The sequence below is a fragment of the Perognathus longimembris genome, chromosome 5 (assembly GCF_023159225.1).
Source record: "Perognathus longimembris pacificus isolate PPM17 chromosome 5, ASM2315922v1, whole genome shotgun sequence".
In the NCBI taxonomy this organism is placed as follows: Eukaryota; Metazoa; Chordata; class Mammalia; order Rodentia; family Heteromyidae; genus Perognathus; species Perognathus longimembris.
In genome coordinates, this window is record NC_063165.1 from 6,813,135 (window position 1) to 6,837,181 (window position 24,047).

A 24,047-nucleotide genomic window follows, 5' to 3' on the forward strand; every position below is an offset into this window, starting at 1 on the left:
GGCTGCCTGGCCAGTGTGTCAATGCTCACTGCTATGTGTGTCAATGCTCACGGCTATGTGAGCAATGTGTTCAAAGAAATGTTAATTCCTATAATTTAACACCAATCTAGAAAATGCAAGATCTTGTCCAAAACATGACAAGGTTATACCAAAAAAGGAAAAAATAGCACAAGCCAGACACATCTGGACAAACTCTGTGTCCAGACTTGGAGACTTGGTTTCTGTTCTTCAAAATAGGTTTCCTATCCATGTCATAGTCTCAATCTCCATATAAGAAAAGAATGGTCCTTATCTACTTGGCCCCCAGGTTATAAATCTCAAGGATAAAATTAGTAACAAAAATTATACAAGGCACTCTTAAGCTCTTCAGAAATACATGCTATTCATACATGAATTACTTTTTCATCTACATACTCAATCCATCAGAAAAGCCTCCTGAAGATAGGAAGACATTATACTACCTGATTATTTCTAAAATCAACTTTGGACTAATCAAGTCCATCATAAGCAAACTAGTGTATACATTACAAAAATTTAGTCATCAGGACTGAGTTTTGATTCAAAATCTACAAAATTATCTATAAAAGTAATTTTCCCTAAAGGATACAAGACTTAGTAAAATCATGCAATTTAAAAAAGTATCAGTTTAAAGACAAAGAAAGTAGATACACAATTAGTTTTCTTCATGTTTCCGGGAGGACAAAGGGCAGTGTTGAGGACACAAAACTACTAATTCACAAAGCCTTTCCCAAACATCTTTTTTTTTTACCGTCCCCCCTCAGTAAAGATTCCCACCCACCAATGTTGCAACTGGTATCAACTCAATCATGACAAGAATCCAGTGCCTACACAAGTGCTATAACATCCTCCAAAGACACAGTTCTTATTCATGGCACCTTTTGAACATGCTATCCATCCTACAGAAAGACTATATTGATAATCTACCAATGGCAAGCATGCTCTCTGCGCTTTCTACAACTAATGGCCTATTTTCACTGAAACATCTTCATGCGTTACATGACTATGACAACTAAGATGTACAGGCTGTGAACAACTGGCAGATCTTTTTAAGAAAAAAAAAGAAATTGGGGAGGAAAAATGCATTATGATCTCAGAATTGAGTTTTCCATCATGAAATCTCATTCTCCATGTATCAAGAACTTCACCAAGTTGGGTAATAACTGAGCAAACAAAAGCAGTGTCAATTTTTCAGGATAATGGACACTATATTCCAAAGGGATTCACTTGGGAAGGAAGGCATTTAACTAACAGAATGTGTTGTCAAGTGACAAGAAAAAGCTAGAAAACTGGCAGAGCATGATTAACCATTTTAGCCTAAGTCAATCAAACACCTGCTTAGGAGCTACTAATTCCCAAACTATATTTAAAAGCAAACTTAATTTGATCAATAAACATGGGGATCTTAAGTAATTAATGGTTGTTCCACTTCCCCCCATGATCATTTAACACAATTTTAACAACTTTATAGAAACACTTGGTAGTCGTTTTGAGTATGGTTCACTTAAACTTCCATGAAAATAGAAACCAACAGAGGGAGAAGAGCTGGAATAGTCTTCCCCAAAAACATTATACATACAGGTGATACTGAAAGCCATACAGGAAATGTTCCTTCCTTTTCTCCACAGACTCATGCTAACAAAACGAAACTGGCAAACCTAACCTGTCCTGAAAGGACTACTCAATGACATTAGATTTTCAGTATGTAACTCATTATAGATTATCTAAAAATTCAGGTTTCTTTAAAAAGGTAATAGGTATTAGAGACAAAAACAAATAAAAATGAACAATCTTCAGCATAAGGTCTACCAAGAATTGGCGTCCTGATAGTATTTTCTTATTCACAATACCTTTGATATGTATTCTACTCTAAGTAATCTATGACAACTGGTCTCTCCTTACTTTGGTATGGAAAATTTTAAACCACATTTTTACACAATTAAGTCTGTTTTGCTCCATTTAAGCTGAGGATCTACTTTCATCCATCTTTAGGAAAATGAAGTCTTGCAAATAGATGGCGTTCTGCTAAGTAAAGTTTGGCTAAAATCTACTGCGTAAACAATGCCTGAGAGAGATGCGACAGTTACGTAAGTTTTCCCCCAAAGACCAGTATTTTAAGTTAATTGTCTCATCGTATCCTTAAGTTCACAAGGAGAAATAAACAAACATGAAAATTCCAAGCGAACACACAGCAACAAGTCCAATATTCAATATTATTTTAACTTGTGGAGTCTCTTCTAACATTTGTAAACAAACAGCCTCCTCGTCCATCAGGTCTCTGAGACTCCTCTTGCTGAGGTTCTTACTTTTAAAGCCACAAAACCAGTCTATGAACTTCCAGTAATGGCCTCTATCATCCGTTTCCTTCTTTCTCTCCTTCTCACCCATGAGAGCCGCTTGCCCATTGGAATATGCATCTACTGGTGTTTCTGCCTCTGAAGGACCCAAGGAAGCCACTGGATTGGCCTCCTCTCTGCAGGTTACCAATAAATTAACATCTTCAGGCTGAAGGCCCTTAATGCTATCTTCAGATTTCCCATTGGGAATGACATGGTTGATAGCCTCAGTGTTCTCGTTGCATCGCAGAATACTCTTCTCTTGCATTTCATATGGTTCATCTTTCTGAGAACAGCTCTCCTTTGTCACAAGGCTCTTCTTAGACCAAAAGGTGGTGGTACGAATCTGATCCTTTGTAGGAGGTGGTGTAAGAAGACTAACGATTACAGTAATGAGTCCTGTGACCCAAAACAATGCTGTGGCCACATACATATAATGGATATCTTTGATGAAGCTTGGCCTGTTATCAGGTTGGTCACACTCTGGGGCCCGGTAGGTAAAGGCCAAAATCAACCGGACAGTTCCAAGAACAAAGCCAGCCATTCCACCATAGAAAGCTCCTTGCTCATTGCAGCGCTTCCAAAAAATTGCGAGAAGGAACAGGGCCGCCACTGGAGGTGTCAGATAATCTGCCACCTCCTGAATATAAAGATACATCTGGCCTCCTTGCATTTCCACAATGATTGGCACCCATGCTATGCTGATCACCACCATAAAAGCCACAAATATCCTGCCCACAATCATCAGTTCCCGGGAGCTTGCACTCTTGCGGATGAGTTTGTACACATCAAGGGTGAATATGGTACTGGCACTGTTAAAGATTGAATCCAAGTCACTCATCAGAGCTGCAATCATCACTGCCATCATCAAGCCCCGAAGACCTACGGGGACCAGCTCCATCACCAGGCGTGGGTAAGCAATATTGGAACACCCAGCTCTGCTTCCACACACTTGCATGCAGTGCTCTGGGTTGATGCAAGCTATGTCATCAACAAACAGTATCCTGGAAATCATTCCTGGGACAACTATGATAAACATTGGCAGAAGCTTCAAGAAGCCAGCCATAAGGGTAGAGCCTTTGGCATGAGCAATGTTTTTGGCTGCTAGGACCCTCTGCACGATGACTTGGTCAGCACACCAGTACCATACTGAGGCTGGGGTCTGCCCAAGAATGAATCCAGGCCATGGAACATCTTCATCTGTTGGAGACCGCAACATTTTTAGGGCGTCTTTCTTGGGGTGGACATTACAAGAATTTGTATTGGAAAGGTTGTAGGTCAACAGAATGGAAGTAACGTTGGGCGAGGCTAACATGTACCTTCTCTGAACCTCCTCAAACCCACCAATCTTCATCATGCTAATAATCATAAGAGTGAGTGCCCCAATGATCATGAGCAGAGCCTGCAGAGTGTCTGTGTAGATCACTGCAACCAGGCCTCCGGTGACAGTCAGCAAAGCTGTCATGCCAATGAGCAGGATAACAGACACATAAAGGTTCCAACCTAAAGACTCCTGGATAAAGAGGGCACCGGAATACAGATCCACTGAGAGCTTGGTGAAGACATAGAGAATCAGAGACAAGGCGGCAAAATAGACCTGAATCCTATGGCCACCAAATCGCTTGGACAAGTATTCAGGCATTGTGTATACCCCTGATCGGATATAAATTGGGATGAAAACCCATCCCAGAAGTTGCAAAAGCAGTAAGGCATTGAATTCCCATGCGCCCACTGCAAATCCACTTGCAGCTCCAGATCCTGCCAGCCCAATGAAGTGCTCACTCCCAATATTACTCACAAACAGAGAGGCACCAATTGCTACCCAGGTCATAGAGCGCCCCGCCAGGAAGTATCCGCTCACGGTGCTTCTATTAGATTTCCACATGGCAAAAAAGCCAATGCACAGGACCAGGATAAAATACAGGGCCACTATGGCAATGTCTGCAGGCTCCAATACAGCCCTCATTCTGGTAAATTGTGAATCAAAGCGTCCAAGCGACAGAAGCGTCCAACTTTTTATTTACTTATTAGTAACCCCAGCCAAGTCTGTAAACCATGCGTGAACTGGACTATACAGAGTAACACAGCAGGTCAAAGTCTTTGTCCTTTGGTTTGCTGTCTTGATGGTGGTGGTTGTGATAAACTCTGTAGGAGACAGTTAAATTTTCCTCCGCTTCTTAATTGGGATTGAGAACTTAGCTCGTACTCTTAATCCACTCTCCACAAGACCATCAGCATTTACTCAGGTGCTGGAGGAGAAATTCTGAGTTGCAGCTAAGTCTAGTGAAGCCTACTGTACCAACCCTGCAAGGCAGCAAAGACAAAAGACAAAGATTGAATTAGAGGAGGGTCTCACCATGCGATGGGGAAACTTTCAATTGAGCAAACATGGCGCAACAAAACATTCTTTATTTTTAAAAAATAATAATTTTCAACATACACTTTAATTCCACAGCAAAGGACAATCCATACTGTCTCAGCCAATACATAAGTCAGTGATTAGTATTCATTTTGAATCAAGAACAAGAACTTATTGACCTCATGAGCTAAACAGCCTAACCTCTCCCCAAGTAACTGTTACCATATCATCTTTTCTTATCTTACTGTGGCAGTGTATTTGGAACAAACATCAAGATCTTAAAGCATCCTACATAGAGTGAACTGAATCAAAATACATTGTACATGTGCTTAAATATCACACTGAAATCTTTACACAATCAGTTTATGCTAATAATTTTTTAAAAACATCCTAAAGGAGGGAAAACACTAATTAGTCATAAGGATATAAAATAAATCTTCAAGTACTACAAATCCCAGGAGTATCCAGGGTGGCCTTCTAGCTAGTTAGGGTCCTGAATGGGCCCAGGTGTTTACTAGGTTCTAGCATCCGCACAAAAATCCAAATTCAGCTGTACAATCTATTACAATAGAACTTTCCTGAATTCCTACTGTGAACGTGAATGTAGTTTTCATACAGTAGCCTGGAACTTAGGAGATGGCTAGTAGGAGACAATGTTTTCCACACAGAAAGCTAGAAACATACAAAATGCACAAAACAATTCTAAAATTTTATCTTTTCCTAGGTACATGACATTGAAAGAACATAAAAACTTTCAATTTCCTTCTCTTCCTTTCTTCATGTAACTATTTGCAAGTGAACCTATGAGAAAATAAAGGCACTAAATTGAGGTTTGATTTTGCAAAGTATGATGACTTCTTTATAATGCCTTTTTTGTTGAATGGTACAAAAAAAAGCAGAGGGCAGAAGAAGAAGAAGCCATGTTTTCTGTAAGACTGAGTAATTTGATTGGGTCCTACAAACCTGAACAAAACTGACATTCTTCACCTGTAAAGACAATCTTTTCCAATAAATCCATCTGATATTTTTCAGTTTTGGATTAAAATAATTACCTTGCAAAACAGACATTTAAATTTACCTAAAATCAATTCAAATTTGGAGCTTTTCTTCCTGGTACACAAATTCTAAATCTTCACTTAATCATAACTGTAGCTGACAGATCAAGAAAAGTTATTACCATCTAAATACCACATGCTAACTTCCAAATGATTTTTCTTTTTTTCTGGGTCAACTTCAGAATAAATGTTCCATGCTGGAAAATACTAGCTTTCCAATAAATACTGGCATCTTCTTTTGAAAATCAACAGTAAGGGGCTGGGAATATGGCCTAGTGGCAAGAGTGCTTGCCTCGCATATATGAGGCCCTGGGTTCGATTCCTCAGCACCACATATACAGAAAATGGCCCGAAGTGGCGCTGTGGCTCAAGTGGCAGGCAGAGTGCTAGCCTTGAGCAAAAAAGAAGCCAGGGACAGTGCTCAGACCCTGAGTTCACGGCCTAGGACTAGCCAAAAAAAAAGAAAATCAACAGTAAACTTAAGACCCATAAATGAGCCAGGCACTGGTGGGTTCCTGCCTGTAATTCTTGCAGAGTATTCTGGAGGCTGAGATCTGAGGATGGCAGCTCAAAGACAGCCCAGGTAGAAAAAGTCTGTGAGATTCCTATCTCCAATAAATTACTCAGAAAAAGCTGGAAGTGGCACTTTGGCTCAAGTGGTAGAGCACTGGCATTGAACAAAAAGAAGCTCAGGGACAGCGGTCAGGACCTGAGTTCAAGCCTCAGAATGGCAAAAGGGGGGAAAAAGATCCATAAATGATGTTTCCTTTTTTTTTCTTTCAAAACTGTTCAAAATGGGCTACAGTACTAAAAACCTTAAAAACACACTATCCCATTTTTAAATAATAAATCACTAAAAAGTATTAAAATCTTACCTCCTAAAGTCAATGTCAACAGCTTGTACAAAAACCACCAAGTAATATCACGTAAAGCATAAACTTAGAAGGGTAAGATCTGTGTCATCACTTCCTATCTGCTAGATCCTAAAGTTGGTCATATTTTATGATCACCTTCCTCACCTCTAAACACTTTTGAAGTGATATAGGGAGGTTCACTTAATATGTTATCTAACAGAGTGCTCTGAAATGTTTCCATTACAATAAGAGGTGTAGCTGGCCTTCATCAGGCATCTCCTTGCTACCCAAGGTCTATGTATACCCTGTCACTTGTTCACCTACACAGCTAAGCCTGGCACCAAGCAAAAGACGTTCTTTGAGGTATGTTCTCAGTGCCAATAGCTGAGCACGTTTCCCAAAGAAGGGGAAGAGATGGTCCAGGGCCTGTTTGTTTGGAAGGAGGTGGGGCTGGTTTGTCTCCAAGGCTACTTACTACAGTAGCCTATTTGCTAAGAGACAAAATTCTCAGAAACAAGCATTTCCTTCCTCTATCACTAGAAAGCAATGCTAGAATCAATTATACTATTTCTCAACGTCAAACACGATTTATGCCGGGCCATTATCTAAGCCATATTCCGCTTCCTGCTGAAATTCCCACTCAAGGTTTGACACCCCTACCTTCCCTACAAATTGCGGTGGTGGGCAGGGGCAGGAGGAAGACACGGCAACATATGCGCCAAGGAGTGGCTAAGCAAAGCTAATTTCCATTCTTACTGCCTTTATCATGTGGAGGAAGGTAGCTGGCTTCCCCCCAAAATAAACCATTTCTTCAAATAACACCTCATCAACATCAAAGTCCCCAAACCCACCACATGGCTACATCAATCAATATGGGTCGCCTCGAAATTTATACATGTCAACTTCCATCTGCCAATATAAAAGTTGGCTCATAATGGATGATTTTTTAAAGACATCTCAAAAATTGGACCTTTTAGGTGTAAAGAGAATTATGAAATGACTACCCATTTTAACATTATATGAATGATACTAGATCCTATATAAGGATAAAATTCCAATTCAGTTTAAGTATTTAATGTGATCATATGTGAATGGACAGATGATGGTGAAAGAGCCTAAAACAGCAAGAAACTCAGGCAAAGGCTTCCTAAGCAAACAAACTGCTGAATAGGACACCTTACCTTCACAAATCAGCTTAAAGATCCAAGTTTTAAAAGGTCCTAACTATCCAAGAAAAAGGTGCTTGGCCCTCACTCTCAGTAAGAGCATCCATCGGTACTCTCCCCACAAAGAAAAAAATGTATTTCTTAGGGTCTATCCTACACTTAAGACTCAGCACAGGCCACATGAATCTATCCAAACTAATCTATACCTGTTTACTCCCCCACCTGTAAAATACTGGGTTAAAAGAATCAGTGGTTCAATCCAGATGTGAGGATTCGCACAGCAAAAGCAACGGATCATTGTTCTCAATGAAGGGTGCCTTCATGACTGCTTAAGTGTGTTAAGAGTAAAATTTGGCTTAGTTCCCAAAACTTGTTCTGCTCTAACCATCAAGTTACAGAGTGGCAAGCCCTCAATCTTTATGCTTTTTGTCAAAAACATACTTCTTACTACTAGTTGTGCCCAAGGAGGGCAGAGATTCTGACTTTAGGTTGCTCACAAATTTGTCTCAGTGGGTCTACCACCTTGCATATTGTTTAAAACTGAATCAAATCTTAACAACTGAGCACTTAACATTAATACTGCTAAACTTTTGGTATCCTGCAACCATCTACTGTCAAGAGTAGTTTTTAAGGGGCTGGGGATATGGCCTAGTGGCAAGAGTGCTTGCCTCCTATACATGAGGCCCTGGATTCGATTCCCCAGCACCACATACATATACAGAAAATGGCCAGAGGGGGCGCTGTGGCTCAAGTGGCAGCGTGGTAGCCTTGAGCAAAAAGAAGCCAGGGACAGTGCTCAGGCCCTGAGTCCAAGCCCCAGGACTGGCCAAAAAAAACAAAAAACAAACAAAGAGTAGTTTTTAAGCAATGAGACGACAGATTAAAAAGGCCAAGGAGTAACAGAGCACCTTGCTCCCTGCAATCTCAAATAGCTCCAGTTGAGTGTGTAGAATGACAGGCCAGTAAGACTAGGCAAGAAAGGCCTTTGTTCAGATAAAACTCTTAGCATGCCATGAAGCAATAAAAAGCTGTACCCGGAGCACCATCTACATCTAGCCTCCCACAAGAGGGCCCAACTTCCTTCCATTGTACTAATTTCACTCTGGATTTGTGTTTGAGGTTTTACTGTTGCTCTTCTTGGGGGAGTCTTTGTTCATTCTTTCCAGTTAAAAGGCAAGTTGGCTATGGACAGGCAGCACTTAGCTCACTCCAGGTAAGGCCTAAGCTTATGGCAATTCATAAACAAATTCAACCTTGTACATCTTCACTATTATTTCAGAGTTCCAACAAAACTTTTTAGTTTTGTTTCTGTGTGTGTGTGTGTGTGTGTGTGTGTGTGTGTGTGTGTGATACTGGTATTTACTGGCTGTTTTGGAGATGGAATCTAGCAACCTGTCTGTCCAGGCTGACCTCAAATGGCTTTCTTCTGTATCTCAGCCTCTTAAGTAGCTAGGATTAACAGGCACGAGCCACCAGCACCTAATTTTTTAGTATTATTTTTAATGTTTAAACTAAATTCACACACAAGAAAAATATTTCACTACTAAGTTACACTCTCCGCTCAAGTTACTTTAAACCAGTATTTAGTGAACACTGTGTACCAAGCACTGCATTTATACTACACACTAAACCTCCTTTAGTCTTCACAAAAACTTCTAGAGGCAGGCATAATTATTTTACTACCAATTTTCAGATAAACAATTGAGAGATTGGTGATTCAGCTGAGCAAGAAAGAACTTGCTGATCATGTCTGAGACACCTTGTGTTTGAGTAAAGCTTTCCAAAAGCGAACCATGGGTATTAACTGGGGTAGAAGAGGAGGCACATATGGAGGACTTGGAGTAGTTACATTAACATCTATTCAGTTGAGACTTTTAACCAAAGAAATAGCAACCTGGTTCAGAGGCTCACTAAAGTATACAACCATCTTCTCTGGAGTAAAGATATATTTCACAGCAAGTTTCAGGATGATGTAAGCAAATATAACTGGAAATAAGAATCAGAAAAAAATCCAACTAACTGAAGAAAGAATAACAATCAGTAAATCAACATTAACAAGTTCTAAGGTAACACTGTACCTAAGAGATTCCAAACCCTTAAGTCAAGAGGCGAGTGGCTCTCAAGAAGCTTGGAATGACAGTGCATAGTTATCTATCGCTCCACAACAGTTCTTCTCTATACAAGGCAGTCTTATGTGCTTCTCGATGTGATGCTGTCTTCAGGACCACTTAAAAACTTGCAAGAGAAAAGCCTTAATTAACCAAAGTTCTACCACCAGTTTACAGAAAATAACTGGTATTAGAACACAAAAGAACAAATGCAGAAAGGGACAAAGACTAAGAGAAGCTGTTACAAAGTAGGGACTTAGGAGATCACCAAGTAAAGTAATGGGAGGATTTTGTTTGAATTTAGACTTAAATAAACTAAGGGAATAACAAATTAAATAAATAATTAAGGGATTAAGAGATTAATTAAACAAGGGAACTTGAACATAGATATCAAGATACTAAAGAACTGAGCTTAGACCTGATGGTGATGTTTTTAAAAAGTCCTTGTCTTTGAGATACATGCTAAATATTTACAGATGAAATGGTATGCCTGTGCTTGCTTTAAAGCACTCTAGTAATAATTTGGAACCAACACATGCTAAAGCCAGTGGATGATTGTTAGAGAGCAAAATATTCATTTTCAAGTTTGTTAAATCATAAATGACATCATAAAAGGGAAAAAGAAACTTTTACAATGAAGTAATCTAGTGGGCCTTACCTAAACCAAATGACTGCCTAACATCTCCCACAGTGGAGAGACATGCCTCCCAATATCTGTGACCATGCCTGCCAATGACATTTAACCTATTCTATACTCAGGAAAGGAAACTAGATAAAGCCTTCTGTCATCATGAAAAGGCAAGTACAGACAAATCTTAACTGAAGGATCTTGTAGATTGTGGTCCTGGACTCCTCAAGTGCCATGGTCATTCATGTAACTATTCAAGAAGACTAAACAACTAAATGTATGTTCCTGGATTTTTTTTTTTTGGGGGGGGGGGAGGGTCCCAGTCCTAGGGCTTGAACTCAGGGCCTGTGGACTGTCCCTGTGCTTTTTTTGTTCAAGCTTAGCATACACCACCACTTAAGCCACAGTTCCTTTTGGGTTTGGGGCGGTCAATTGGAGATAAATGATGATTTGCAGATCTCAGCCTTCTGAGTGACTAGGATTACAGGAGAGAGTCAGTGGCATCTTGCATAAAACTGGATTTGTTTTTTCATTTGAAAGTATTACTAGAATAATTTTCAATATAAATTTAGTATTTTGTACTACTATTACATCAATATACATTTTGAGTATAATAGTTATGTTGTAATTGGGGAAAAGGCCCTTATTCCTAAAGAAAGACGTGTCAAGGTATTTGTAACTCAAATATTCCACATTAAAAAAATGATAAAACCAATTCAGTAAACTCTTACAAATAGCATATAAAAAGTATAAAGTACCTTTGTTCTATCTCTAGCAAATAAGAATTTGTTTGAATTATGAAAAAAGTGTAAATTAAATGCTCTTGTAACAACTTGCTATTTTAACATAAAAGAAAACATGAAAGTTGAGTACTCACATACCTGTAAACCTAGTACTCAGGAGACTGAGGTCTGAGGATTCTGCTTTAGAGCCAATACAGGCAGAAAAGTCTGTAAGACTCTTCTTTCCAAGTAACAAGAAAAAAAAAAAAAAAGGAACTAGAGGAGAAGCTCAAATGGTAGAATACCAGTGAGCAGCAAGCTAGTGAGCATAGCTCACTAGCAGTGAGCAATGAAGTCAAGCAAGGGCTCAAGAACCTGAATTCAAACCCTGGTACTAGCATAAAAAGAAAACATAAGACACATCTTCAAGAGAGGGAGATGTAGAGATGAATAAGGGTAAAATAAGGACACTCACAATATATTTACATCCAGTTTATGAGTCTTAATTTCCACTTCTGCAAAATGTGAAAATGTGTATCTCAAGGCAACATCATTAAGACAGATAACTAGATAAAAGTCCTGCAGGAGGTTGGGTGGAATTACACATTAAACAATTCTCATACTGTCGTGTCGATTCATAAGGCTTTCTTTCAGAGACCTTTAAAAAAAAATTCTCAACTGAGTAGATCTTGATAGAACTCCTCTAAGGCCTCTGCGTATTCTTGGTCTACCCAAACTAATGGCCATGTCTCACTCTCATTAAAGTTTTTGTCTTGCCTGAACATCCAAATTAAAGTGAAACACACACATTCTCTCCTCTTATCCGTACCTAATTTTCTTCATAGCCTTTGCTAATGAAGTAATCAAAGGCCTGACTTCTAGCTTGAGACTGTCCTTGTATCCTGGCTTGATCACTTATACTTTGTGATGCTAGGCACCTTCCTGCTCCCATTTGTTCCACTTGTAAAATGTAAGCCATACTAATTCTTAAGATATCGAGGATTAAGATGACAAAAGAAAAGCATATCTTAAGTGCAAATTCAAACATGCAGCCCTTGCTTCAATCACTAAAGTTGGGTATAACTACCATCTTCCCTCAAAGACTAGTAACAACCACATGATTTGAAGAGCTCAAACATCCAACTCTGTGGTTCACCTTCGTGGTTTTTGTTGTTGTTCTTATCCTACTTGGTTCCCATTTTATGTTCCTAGAAAAAGTGTTCCTAGAACAGATACTAAATAGTTTCTCATTTTCCATGTTACTGAAACAGAAAATGTAATCACAAACATCTTCCTGGTAGACCAGATTCTAACTCTCCCAGGAAGCCTATTTGTAAACAGGTTTTGAAATTGAATGCTTCCTCAGACAATTTGGCTAGAAAATTCAGAAATGTTCTAATTTTCCTCAAGGTAAGAAAAGGTTTTTCAAGAAGAAAACAGGACCACAGACAAGATAACCCAAACAGTATTTGAACGAAAGGACAGAAAATATGTCCAGAACAGAACCTAAGATATGGACATCAAGTAAACACGATGTTATAGACTAAGTCAGCTAAATTTTCCTCCTGCATTCAGGTGAGAAAAGTACAAGGGTAAAACAATCCAGAGAAATGTTTTCAAAACTGCTATCTTTGGATATCAGAAGGTAGATCTTAAAATTAGGAGAAACTTTCAGCTGTTTCATTCTAACCATTAAAAAAAGAAAATGACATCAGGACAAATTAGTTTTCTTCACTTTCTCACAGACAGACTTCACAAAACCTTACTTGGTCCACATGAGAAGGGCATTCCTATGAGACCAATACTGCTACCAAGTCTGCCAGCTTGGACTTCCCCTGCTGGAAAACTGGTGTTTTAAGGTTTTAAGATCACACAATTCTTTCTCATAACTGCTAATAAAACAGAAGGCAAGGAGTATCCAAAAAAATTAAAGAAGACAATCAAAACAATCAACATGAAGGCCATTTACTTTCCTAACAGTGTTAGGTCAAGCAATTCAAAAAGCAAATTAAACAATCCTATAATATTCTATCCCACAACATTCCAGGAAAAGTCTACCCTCAACTTTAGCTTTTCACTCACCAACAGAAACTCAAAATCAGTACAATGCACACACAGTGGAAACAGGGCAGATTATTAAGGATGTTCACCTTTCTAAGTAGCGAGGGCTGCCCATTTCTCCTGGGATCCCCTTCCCAGCCACTGAAACTCAAGCACTGCATTATTCCCAGTCTACACAAGGAGAATGTTCTCAAACTGGACTACAGCCACAGGAAGATGGCTGCCATAGCTACACCTAGGTTTCCTCACTTGGCAGAATGAAAACACTTAACATCTAGGTATTAAGTAGAAAGTTTTAAAACCTAAAGTCTAGCTGGACTTAATACTGTCTATTCAGGAAACTAAGATCTGTGAAGCTCAACTTGAAGCCAGCCCAGGCCACACAAATCCTAGAGACTCTAATCTCCAATTAGCCAGCAAAAACAAAAAAAAAAAACAAAAAAAAAACAGAAATGGAACTGTGGCTCAAGAGGTGGAACACTGCCTGGGGTGAGGGGGAAGGGGGAGAGGTGGGACAACAGCATAATTCTAAATAAAGTTTAAAAGTAGGAAATCTTGATTCTGGGACAGATAAAGTGCCAGTTTATGAGGTCCCGTTGTTTGCCATTTTCCTTGGGGGGTGGGGGGCAGGACTGGGGTTTAAACTCAGTGCCCTGCACTGGGCAAGTCATTTTCAGACAAAGCAATATCTGGCCTAGAAGCATTATTTCAAACCACTACGAGGTTAATACAATGGGTGAAAATCAAATTGTGCCAATGCTTGCTTACACAATCCACCAAAGGACAATACTCTTAGGAGAGGAACAGAAAGGCACAATGCCTATGTACATCTGACCATACAAAATAATTTATCAAAATGAACTCCAGGAAACAAAAATAAGGTGGGTTGTTTTTTTTGCTGTTTTTGTTTACTTTTTGTTCTATTTGTCCATCTGTATGTCTTGGAGAGTGCAAAAGAAGGCACAGCAGCAATGGTACTCACTGGACGCTGAAAATGAACAATACAACTGTGGATAGGGATGAGAGGGAAAAACTGCAAGTAAGGGTAGGGGTAACAATGTCCAAAAAGAAATGTACTCTTGGGCTGGAAATATGGCTTAGTGGTAGAGTGCTTCCCTAGCATGCATGAAGCCCTGGGTTTGATTCATCAGTACCATACTAACAGAAAAAGCTAGAAGTTGGTGCTGTGGCCTCAAGTGATAGAGTGCTAGCCTTGAGCAAAAGAAGCTCAGGGGCAGTGCCTCAGCCCTGAGTTCAAGCCCCAGTAGTGGCAAAAAAATAAACAAAGTACTCTTTATCTGACTTACGCAAGAGTAACCCCTCTGTACATCACCTTTATAGTAATAAAAAAAAATCAAAAAATAATTTTAAAATAAACAATCTACTCAAAGACAAAGTGGATTGTGAATCATACTCTAACAGGTCACGCTGTTATACCAAAACTCATGGGCAACTCTAAAGTCTCTGGTAGCCTATATGAACATAGGTAATCCAGCAGTCTGAGATTGCTATTATGGTTCAGAATTAAAACATGGCTGCTATTTCCTTAATAGCTATTGATTCTACTGTCAATCAATGACCAGTTACAAAGACAGGCTCTGTCTACACAGATACTAAGGAGTTGAAAGTAGCCTTCTAAAGCCAATTACCTAAATAAGAAACTACACAATTGACTCTGGCCCATCATGATGAAAATATTTTTGAGCTAACTGACAACATCTTAAAATCTGGATTCCTCTAAATCTGGCTTTCTAGTTGGGAACAGAATAGAAAAAGAGTAAGAGAAGCCAGGCCCAGACATGGCAGTGAGACCGGAGTGAAGCAGCTAGTACTAACATCACTAATACTCACTGAGCAAGAATTGTATTTCAGGTTTGATTCAGTCTAGCATTCTGGTAACATAAAGTTTAGCTCTGAAGTATCTCAATTGGGAAAAGAACTATGGAAATAAGGCAATACAACTCACTACACTACTCCTTTGACACACATTTACCCCTCTAAAGAGATGAGAAAACTGAGGGTCTAAAACCAGATCCATCTGCCTCCAAAGCTCCTTCTCACCTTCCCAAAGTCACTTTTGTGTTTATTCTACCATACCAACAAGTATCCTCACTTGGAATCTTAAGTTTTTCTATTCATTTGGGGGTGGGAGGAATCAGAGCACATACTGAAGCAGAAGTTTTCATACCCCAATCATATTCAATCAACAATCCACACACACTTTAAATATTTTACTTAAGCTTGACACCTATATGTATAATGACTTGCCAGCCTCTCATAACATATGGGCCAAAGCCCTTGAAGAATGATATCCATGACTTAAGAGTTCATTGCTGATTGGTGTTCCTTCTGCTTGATCTAAAACTCTATAAATCCATCACCTCCAATTTCCAACTCAAGTCTCATTAAAGTAGAAAGCTTTAAGAGCTCCCTATAAAGCAGCCTTAACACAGAATCTCAACTCTTGTTACTCTTCCTACCAAACATTTACAGCCATCATTTCAGCAACTCACCTTTTACAAGTCTTTCCAAAGAATCCAATTTGGTTTTTAAGAGGAGGAAAAAGTATGAACTGATTTAATCAATTCATAAAGTATTCAAATTGTTATAACCAGTTTTACCTGCCATAAAGTCTTGAAAATCAATACAACTTCTAGCATCTGACTCACCCAGTCCAAGGAAAACACTGACTTGAAAGCAACCTACTGTGGATCATAGCAGTAATTCCCACAAAGCAGCTAAATGAACATCTGTCGTATTCACAACACAGAAGATAAAAATGAAAGTAGACTTGACCCCAAAGAATTATAGTCTAGCAAAAGAGGTAAAATACATTCAGCAATTAATAACACAACATGGAAAGTAAAACATTTGATAATAGGAAAACACCATGCAACCAAAGCAAAGATCCTATTGGTACAGGTCCTTGATATTTAAGTTGAAATGAACTTGAAGAGGTATTCATGGAGACAATGTGGAAATGTCAAGAAAAAAAAATGTGCATTCCAGAGAAGAAATGTGATCCAGGCATCAGAGAAAATGAAAGGAAATGATATATACTCATCTGCAATAGCTTTACTTGGTATATGAAATGGAGAATTTTTTTTAATTGAGTGGTAGGATTTTTTTTTTTTAATACGCTAGAGTGGTATCGGGGGCAGCCATTGATGCCAGACTTCAGTCTCAATGTCTGTGAGAAAGACATGTGTCCCACTTTGGCAGCAGCTTGACCCAACTAGTGTGGAAATCAGAAAGTCATCACTGCTTAGTGCTATTATTTACTTGTGAAAATAGTATCTGTGTCTTGCAAAACATCTTAAGACAATTACTTTTGTATGTGAAGCGGTATATTCAAAGGTATTAACGACCAGCAGTACATTAAAAGATCCCCACTGCCAGGTGCCAGAGGCTCATGCCTGTATGATCCTAGCTACTTAAGAGGCTGAAATCTGAGCATCCCTTTTCCAATCCAGCCAGGCCAGGAAAGTTCATGAGACTTTTTTTTTTTCTTTGCCAGTCCTGGGGTTTGAACTCAGGGCCTGAGCACTGTCCCTGGCTTCTTTTTGCCCAAGGCTAGCACTCTACCAACTTAAGCCACAGCACCACTCTGGCCTTTTCTATATGTGGTGCTGGGGAATCGAACCCAGGGCTTCATGAATACAGGCAAGCTCTCTTGCCACTAGGCCATATTCCCAGCCCCTCAAGAGACTTTTATCACCAGTTAACCATCAGGAAGCTGTGGCTCAAGTGGGAGAGAACTTGTCTTGAGCAAAAATGCTCAGGGTCAGTGCCCAGGACCTGAATGTAACAGGATTGGAACAAAGAGAGAAGAAGGAGGAGGGAAACAGGGGGAGGGGGGGGGGAGAGAAAAGAAGAGATACCTATAAAACTGCAAACATGTGAAACAAGCAGCTCAAGGAAGGCAGAGAGGAGGCTACAGGAGACTGAGACTTCAGGAATAGAAAGAAGTGGATTATTCAAGCCAGATGATAGAAGGTAGAGAAGTGATAAACAAATTAAGCACTAACAGGGGCAAGCATGGAAGTAGGCAATTCGCTGAGTTTGGAACCATACTGAGTTTGTTATGCCAGAGCTGCATCTAGGCTACAACTAGCTCGGAAGAAGAGTTGTCAGCTTGTTCAGAAAACAGCACATCACCAATATAGCAAAAGGAACAACATGGATGGAGAGAGAAAGGGAGGAATTAAAGCAGAAAGTCAGACAACAGCTCCTTAGGAAAACAAATGATGAATATAGAAAACTCATCAGTACACTGTAAATCAGAGGCCTGCAGATTTCACCTGTAAAAGACCAGATAATAGACATAGGCAATGGAACAGGATTATAATCTAATGTAGCTCCACTGATTGTGAGATCTGAATTCTAATTTTCAAATAGCCATAAAATATTGACCCTTTGATAGTTTTTTCCCAACAACAGGTTGTAAAGGGTACAGGTGGCAGGGCAAGTATGGCTTGTGGGTCACTGTGCCATCTCCTCTAAGTTACAAGGACAAGACCTGGACTAACCTTTTCAAACTCCCAAGCAGTTTTCTTTTAGAGAAACTAGTAACTTACCAGATATTCATCTGACTACCTCCTTCAAGTTGACTTTCCTAGATTAAGAGGTAAGTACATACGTAGATGACAAACCTTTCGGTGTAACTTCTCAAAAGAAGTACTCAAAGGTACTCCTCATCTTGAACAGAAAAACTCATGAGATTAGAAATTAATTCTAAAAGAGACCATAACTTAAATGAACTAGGAAAAACTTGATAAAAAGTTGCAACTGATTTTTACACATATGATAATCATACCACAATGATCACTCCCTCTCTACACTTCCCTCCACTTTCATGTTAAGCTAAGTATCTGTATTTAAGTTTGAGATGAGTTATGCCTGTACTACAAACAGCAACAACACTGGGTAAAAAAAAGAAAAAAATTATGTTAGACCTTCCTTACTGCTTTTGAACATTGTTTCATGTGATCACTCTGTATAAACATAACCTAGACTTTAAAAAAGCTACAATAATGGTAGAGCTGCTTCTAGCCTTTAAGAAAAAATAAAAAATACAAAAAGAAATCTACAATAAACATCAATGAATATACAAGTAATGAACTTTTTTTTTTTTTTACGAAGGGCAGAATATCAACTTCTGGTGAGCAGTCTTCACATATACAAACCACATCTGGTGAGAAAAACTCCTTACCCCCAAGCCACACTCTGTATCTTAGCAGTAGCTCAGGGTCAGGAGCAGGACCTTCTTCAAGCACTTGCTGCGGCAATAAGCTGTAACCCAAGAAAACTTTAATACTAAATGTAAGTATAATATGACTCACAAATTTGCTATTAATTGTGTGGTTTCAAATTTTAAAAGAACAAAGAAAGACTACTAAAGACATAAGCTGAACTGTTTGGGGAGCGTCCAACAGAAAGAAAAGTAAAACAATATAAAAGAAAGGACTGTCTTCATGTTTCCATTTCAATTGATGTGTCCCAGAAGCAGCAAGTAGGGATTTCACCATTTCCTAACTATCAAATGCTTGTCAAGCAAGGCAAGCTGCAATGACAAAAGGGCTTGTCCAGCCAGCCTCATACATGAGTTCGTTAGTACTCCCATCACCTCAAATGGTATCCAACCCCAAGCACCAATGGCTTACACCTATAATCCTAACTACTTAAGAGTCAGAGACCTGAGGGTTATGGTTCAAAGCCAGCCTGAACAGCAAAGTCTATGAGATTTTCATCTCCAACTAATTACCAAAAAAGCTAGAAGTAGATCCGTGGCTCAAGTGGTAAAGCACTAACCTTGAGCAAAAAAAGCTTGGGGGGGCTGTGCCCACCTCAAGCCCAAGGACCAACACAAAAAAGAGAAAAAGCAAATGTTTTCTATTACTTTCAGAATGTCTGAACTGGATACAACTCTATACTAAACACAAACTTTGACAGGGTTGTCCAATCACAAAGGCTTGAGTGTAGAGAAACAGAGAAGTCTTGAGACTCATTCAGAAAACCTACTGCTTTCTACATCTCTTAAAAATGTTTTTCTCTATCTAATTACCAAGTCATATGTTAAACTAAAGAGTGCATCATAAAATTCTTAGACTATAAGCTACTTTAATGAGATTTCATAAAATGTAATCTGCTTTTCATTAAAATAAAAGGCAAATGGGGAGCCCAGGAATGGTGGAACATGTGGCTGAGTCTTAAGGCTATCAAGTTCTAGCCTAAGCCATATAAGATATTGTCTCAAAGAGAAAAAAATACTTAACATAAAACTAGCTCCGTTTTAATCAAGTAGCTATCTACTTCTTTTAGAAAATATCCAAAAGATACATATGCTATTATACACCTACCCACCAATTAGGCTAGTTATTATTTAAACTATTCTCACGTAAAAATTTGAGTGATATTATTCCAAGAAAAAAATATATATTTCTCAGGGTATTCACAAATCTAACTATCTCAACTGTGATCAGCTTCTGAGCAAATGCAATGTAGACATGACACTGTTCCTAAAGAATAGGAAAAATATTTATGTAAAGATTTTTCTCCCTAAAATTCCTCTTCCCACACCCATTTCTAAGCCTAAAAGATTTCCAAAGCTTTTCTAAACTCCTCCACAGCATGTAGCTTTATCATTCATGGACCGGCAATTCACTCTTTTACCTCGCAGAAATTAAATACCCATCTCCAAACTCCACATGGCATCAGCCATCTTTCCAGACTCAAGAGAAGCAACTGGTAACTAGTGTCAGTTGAGGTGCCACAATGCACAAGCCCTGGTTCCCTGGGCCATCTGACTGCTCCTACTGCAAGGGGGTCAGGGAAGGTGGAGAGTGCTCACCATCTCTTAGGCAATCCTTTCGGTGTTAGAAAAGGTCTTCCTCTTGAGATGAGACTGCCTGAGTATCCAGGTTTGGTCTTTGCACTGCAGCTTATGTCCTGCTGCATTATACCCTTGGAATACCATGTTTTCCAGAAATGAGTAAAACTCTTCTGATGCTATCTGATATAAGGATAACAAGGCTTCTCAAATATTTATTTTAGACTCTTCTGTAAATTCAGCTTAAGACTACTCTAAGCAATTACTTTTTCAAATAGTTGTCATTTTTAAATGGCTGGTCTTTACCCTCAAAGCCCTAGTTTCACAAACATTCACAGGATCCTATTTCAGAATTTAACTACACTTTTACCTACTTTTTGATGATAAAGCAAAAACAGAGAATATAGAAATTACAAGTTTTTGCACACACATGGACATTAAAAATCAGCAGTAGAGTACTTGCCCTGCATGACAAGGCCCTAGGTTCAATTCCAAGTCTAGAAGGCTGTAAGGGGAAGTCTTGGTCAAAATTTAAGCTTCAAATAGATTTCTTGGATGGACATCTCTACTCATACATGCACTAGTGTGCAAGTACAACAAAAGCACAGACTCACTACAATCAACTGAAAACAGAAAAAAGATGGGATAACTAGAGTGACTACATACGTCACCTAATTATTCTAAACCCCAAAATATTCCCATAGGACTCCCACAATGTTACCACAGATATGTGAGAGGCCCAACATGGTGTCTTTAAATTTAAAACTCTGTAAGCTCAATTTAAAGGAGTCAATGTAAAGGAGGTCAAATAAGAAAAAATGAGGGCTATTAGAGAAGAATAATGCCCTCTACCCCACCTCTAAAGGGATTGGAAACCATCTTCAAAAAAGAAACAGGAAAACAACTCTGGAAGACTAAGCTAATTCTCTAAATTCTCATGTGCTACTAAAGTTGCTTTATCTCCTCAATTCTAAGACACATAAAATTATTAGGGCTGTGCACTGGTGGCTTACACCTTTCATCCTAGTTACTAAGGAAACTGAGACCTGAAGACAGAGGTTCAATTCAAAGCCAGCATGAGCAGGAAAGTACATGAGACTCTTACCTGCAATTAACCAACAAAAAGCCAGGAGGAGTGAAGCTGTGGCTCAAGTGATAGAGTCAGCCTTAAGCAAAAAAAGCTAAGGGACAGTATAGAGGCCCCCAAGTTCAAACTCAGGTACAGCACAAAAAAAAAAAAAAAAAAAAAACTATGGGAAAGGCAGAAGAGAAAAATAACGTATTAAGGGGCCACAATGCAAAGTGGTCCTCCTAAAATCTAAAGCTATGAAAATTATCCACCTTAAAATTACGGTAGCAGAAGCGCACACAGCCTCAGGTTGGAACGGAGACCTCCTGGGGTCCTGCTAAAGGTACACAAGCCCACACTAGCACTTTACATTAAACAAACCCAGTTCACTTTGTCCTGCATTTTCCTCCCACTTAGAATTCAACATTCCTCAATTGAAAGCCAAGATTGTCTACAGCCTTTAAGTCTGTTACAAACTACATAAGCAAAGATAACTTTTTTAACCAAAATGTGGTATTATTTAGGTCAAGGATCCCAAAAATACACGTGGTAACAATGTTTATCTAGAGCCACAGGTGTCTCACCCTCGGCCTTAGTATCCAAATCCTGCTCCCCCTCTCTCCCTCCTAAGGAACTGTCCTGGATGATAAACTTTCTGAAGGTTGGGGAGGGAGGCTAACACTGCCCTTAGGCAAGGATTTCAAGCAACTATTAAAACTACTCTTGGTTTATCTAAAGTAAGTGAAAACTATGTACACCCAAAGACTGAATCTTGAGTGTTATACCAAAAAAAAAAAAATTACATGCTGCTTGTATAGAATATTTGTGTATATATTTATATACCCATACTTTTTTTTTCCTAGAGATGACTGTAAATTCGGCCTAAGACTGTTCTAAGCAACTACCTTCTCAAATGGCATTCATATACATAACACTCACACACAAAGTACACAACAAGCAGCGTGGTAAAGGAAATCGTTTTACTCAATACACTTGCAGCCATGTTAACCAGGGAAGAATCCAGTTTTCATTTCAAAGACTCATGAATGCGCTAAACAAAGCCTAGATGCTGCTGCCTTTTTGGTAATCACCTGCCACTTCCTAAAACAAGAGGAATTTCAGTAGTCACATTTCCCAGGTCGTGAATCAACACTGCCTTTTTAAAAAAGCAGAATTCGAGGCTCAGACAATTCTAAAGATGTTCTCTTTTTAGTAATTTGCCCCTCCACTATCCCTACCCTTTTCAAGGTGCATTTCCTCCTAAGGAAAAAGAGGATGGTGGAGATAAGAGAGAGGGGGGGTATCTCGGAGGCAAAACAATACAATCTCAACTTCTCCACAAGGCAAGGGACCGACCGGGGGAGCTTACAGCTTCGGGACACAATAGCATGGAACCCCATCAAGCAGGCCCGGCATTGGTGGTTCCACGGGAGCCCAAGCTTAAAAAAAAAAAAAAAAATCCAAACAAACTAAACTGGTTACTCTTCAAAACTGACCTAATGTCTGTTTTTTGTCATTGTTGTCGTCGTTGTCTTTTAATGTGCTCACGTTCCCAGCGCCAATACAGAGAAGGCTGTTCCCAAAGTTCAGACCAGATACGATTATTTTCTTATTATATACCTGGGAGCAGGAGGTTTAAAAAAAAAAAAGCACATAGAGCACCGTACACACTCTACGTTACCCAGTTCTCTCTCTCTCTCTCTCTCTCTCCCTCGGAAGGACGGGGATTTTCGGCCAGAACAGAGGCCGAAGCGCCCGCCGGCCTCTCCCGGTCCTGGACCCCACGCCGCCGCCGCCAGCACCTGGGGTGGTGGGTGAACCGGGGAGGGGGGGCGGGTAGGAGGCCGGTGGTTCGATTACCATCCTCCAAGTCTGAAAGTTCCACCCCCACCCCGACCCCCGCCTCAAGATCGATCCATCGGAAGCGGGGAGGGGGAGGGGAAGGGGGGGGAAGAGGAGGGCGGGTGTCCCCCCGAAAGAGGCGCGCAACAACTTGGGATGAATGAAAACCCGGGGTTCCGGGCAGCCGGGGGCGGGACGCTTCCCCTCCCCCCGACACCTCAGAAGGGGAGACTAGGGGGGGGGGGGCTGGCGGGGGAGGGGGTGTTCATCTGTCGGGGGTGTCCGCGTGAGGGCGGGGAGAGGCGGGTGGAGGAGATGACCGCACACACACGCTCTGGAGGAACGTTTTATTGAGCGCCGACGTTGCCAGGGCGGCCGGAGGGAGGGCGAGCGGGCGGGCGCGCGGCGGGGCCGGCGGCGACGAGCTTGACGAGCGGCGGGCGCAGGTCGGAGCCGAGCCGGGCGCTGCGGCGTGTCCTCCCGCGGACCTTCCAACTGGATTCCCGCGGGCCGGGGCTCGGCCGAGGGCCGCCCCGCCCCCTGGTTCCGGGCCTCCAGGCGGGCGGACGGGCGGGCGGGCGGACGGGCACACCCTCCCGCGGCCTCCCGCTCTCACGCGCGGGCACGCCCCCGCCTCCCGCGCGCACGCGGCCGAGCCCCGCCGCCGGCCCCCGCCCGCCCGCCCGCCCGCCCGCCCGCCCGCACAGCCTCCTCCGGGCCGCGCCGCGGAGCACCGGGGGTCCCGCCGCCCCGGAAGCGCGGGCACCGGCGGCGGCCTAGCTGCGGCGAGGACGCCCGCCCGCCCGCCCGCCCGCCCGCCCGTCCGCCCGCCCGCGGGCTCTGAGGGAAAGGTCACTTACCCGCTGCATGGCTTTCAGAATCAAAGCCAGCTCGTAGCGGGGCATGCTCCGGAGCGAGCCGGGTCCCGGGGTGCGGAGGGGCGGGGGCGCGCGGGCGCGGGACCGGAGGGCGGGCGGGCGGGCGGGCGGGCGGGTGGGAA

At 41.0% G+C, this 24,047-nt stretch overlaps 2 protein-coding genes and 1 long non-coding RNA gene across 3 annotated transcripts in view; 1 reads left to right on the forward strand and 2 right to left on the reverse strand.

Moving 5' to 3' along the window:
• Positions 1-24,047, reverse strand: part of Mrps6 (mitochondrial ribosomal protein S6) — a 53,116-nt gene that overhangs the window by 29,016 nt on the left and 53 nt on the right. Inside the window, exon 2 of the mRNA XM_048346263.1 lies at positions 23,908-24,016. Coding sequence (XP_048202220.1) covers positions 23,908-23,952 — 45 coding nt within the window. The 5' untranslated portion in view covers positions 23,953-24,016. The remainder of the gene's footprint in view (positions 1-23,907; positions 24,017-24,047) is intronic.
• On the reverse strand, positions 174-24,040 carry Slc5a3 (solute carrier family 5 member 3). The gene is made up of 2 exons (XM_048346262.1): positions 23,908-24,040; positions 174-4,658 (listed from the first exon to the last, which is right to left on the reverse strand). Exon 2 carries the CDS (start codon positions 4,318-4,320, stop codon positions 2,164-2,166), a length of 2,157 nt encoding a protein of 718 aa, XP_048202219.1. The 5' UTR covers positions 4,321-4,658; positions 23,908-24,040; the 3' UTR covers positions 174-2,163.
• LOC125351484 lies at positions 10,986-20,946 on the forward strand. Its single transcript, XR_007210958.1, has 2 exons — positions 10,986-11,433; positions 19,515-20,946. It is a non-coding gene; the product is annotated as an uncharacterized LOC125351484 (long non-coding RNA).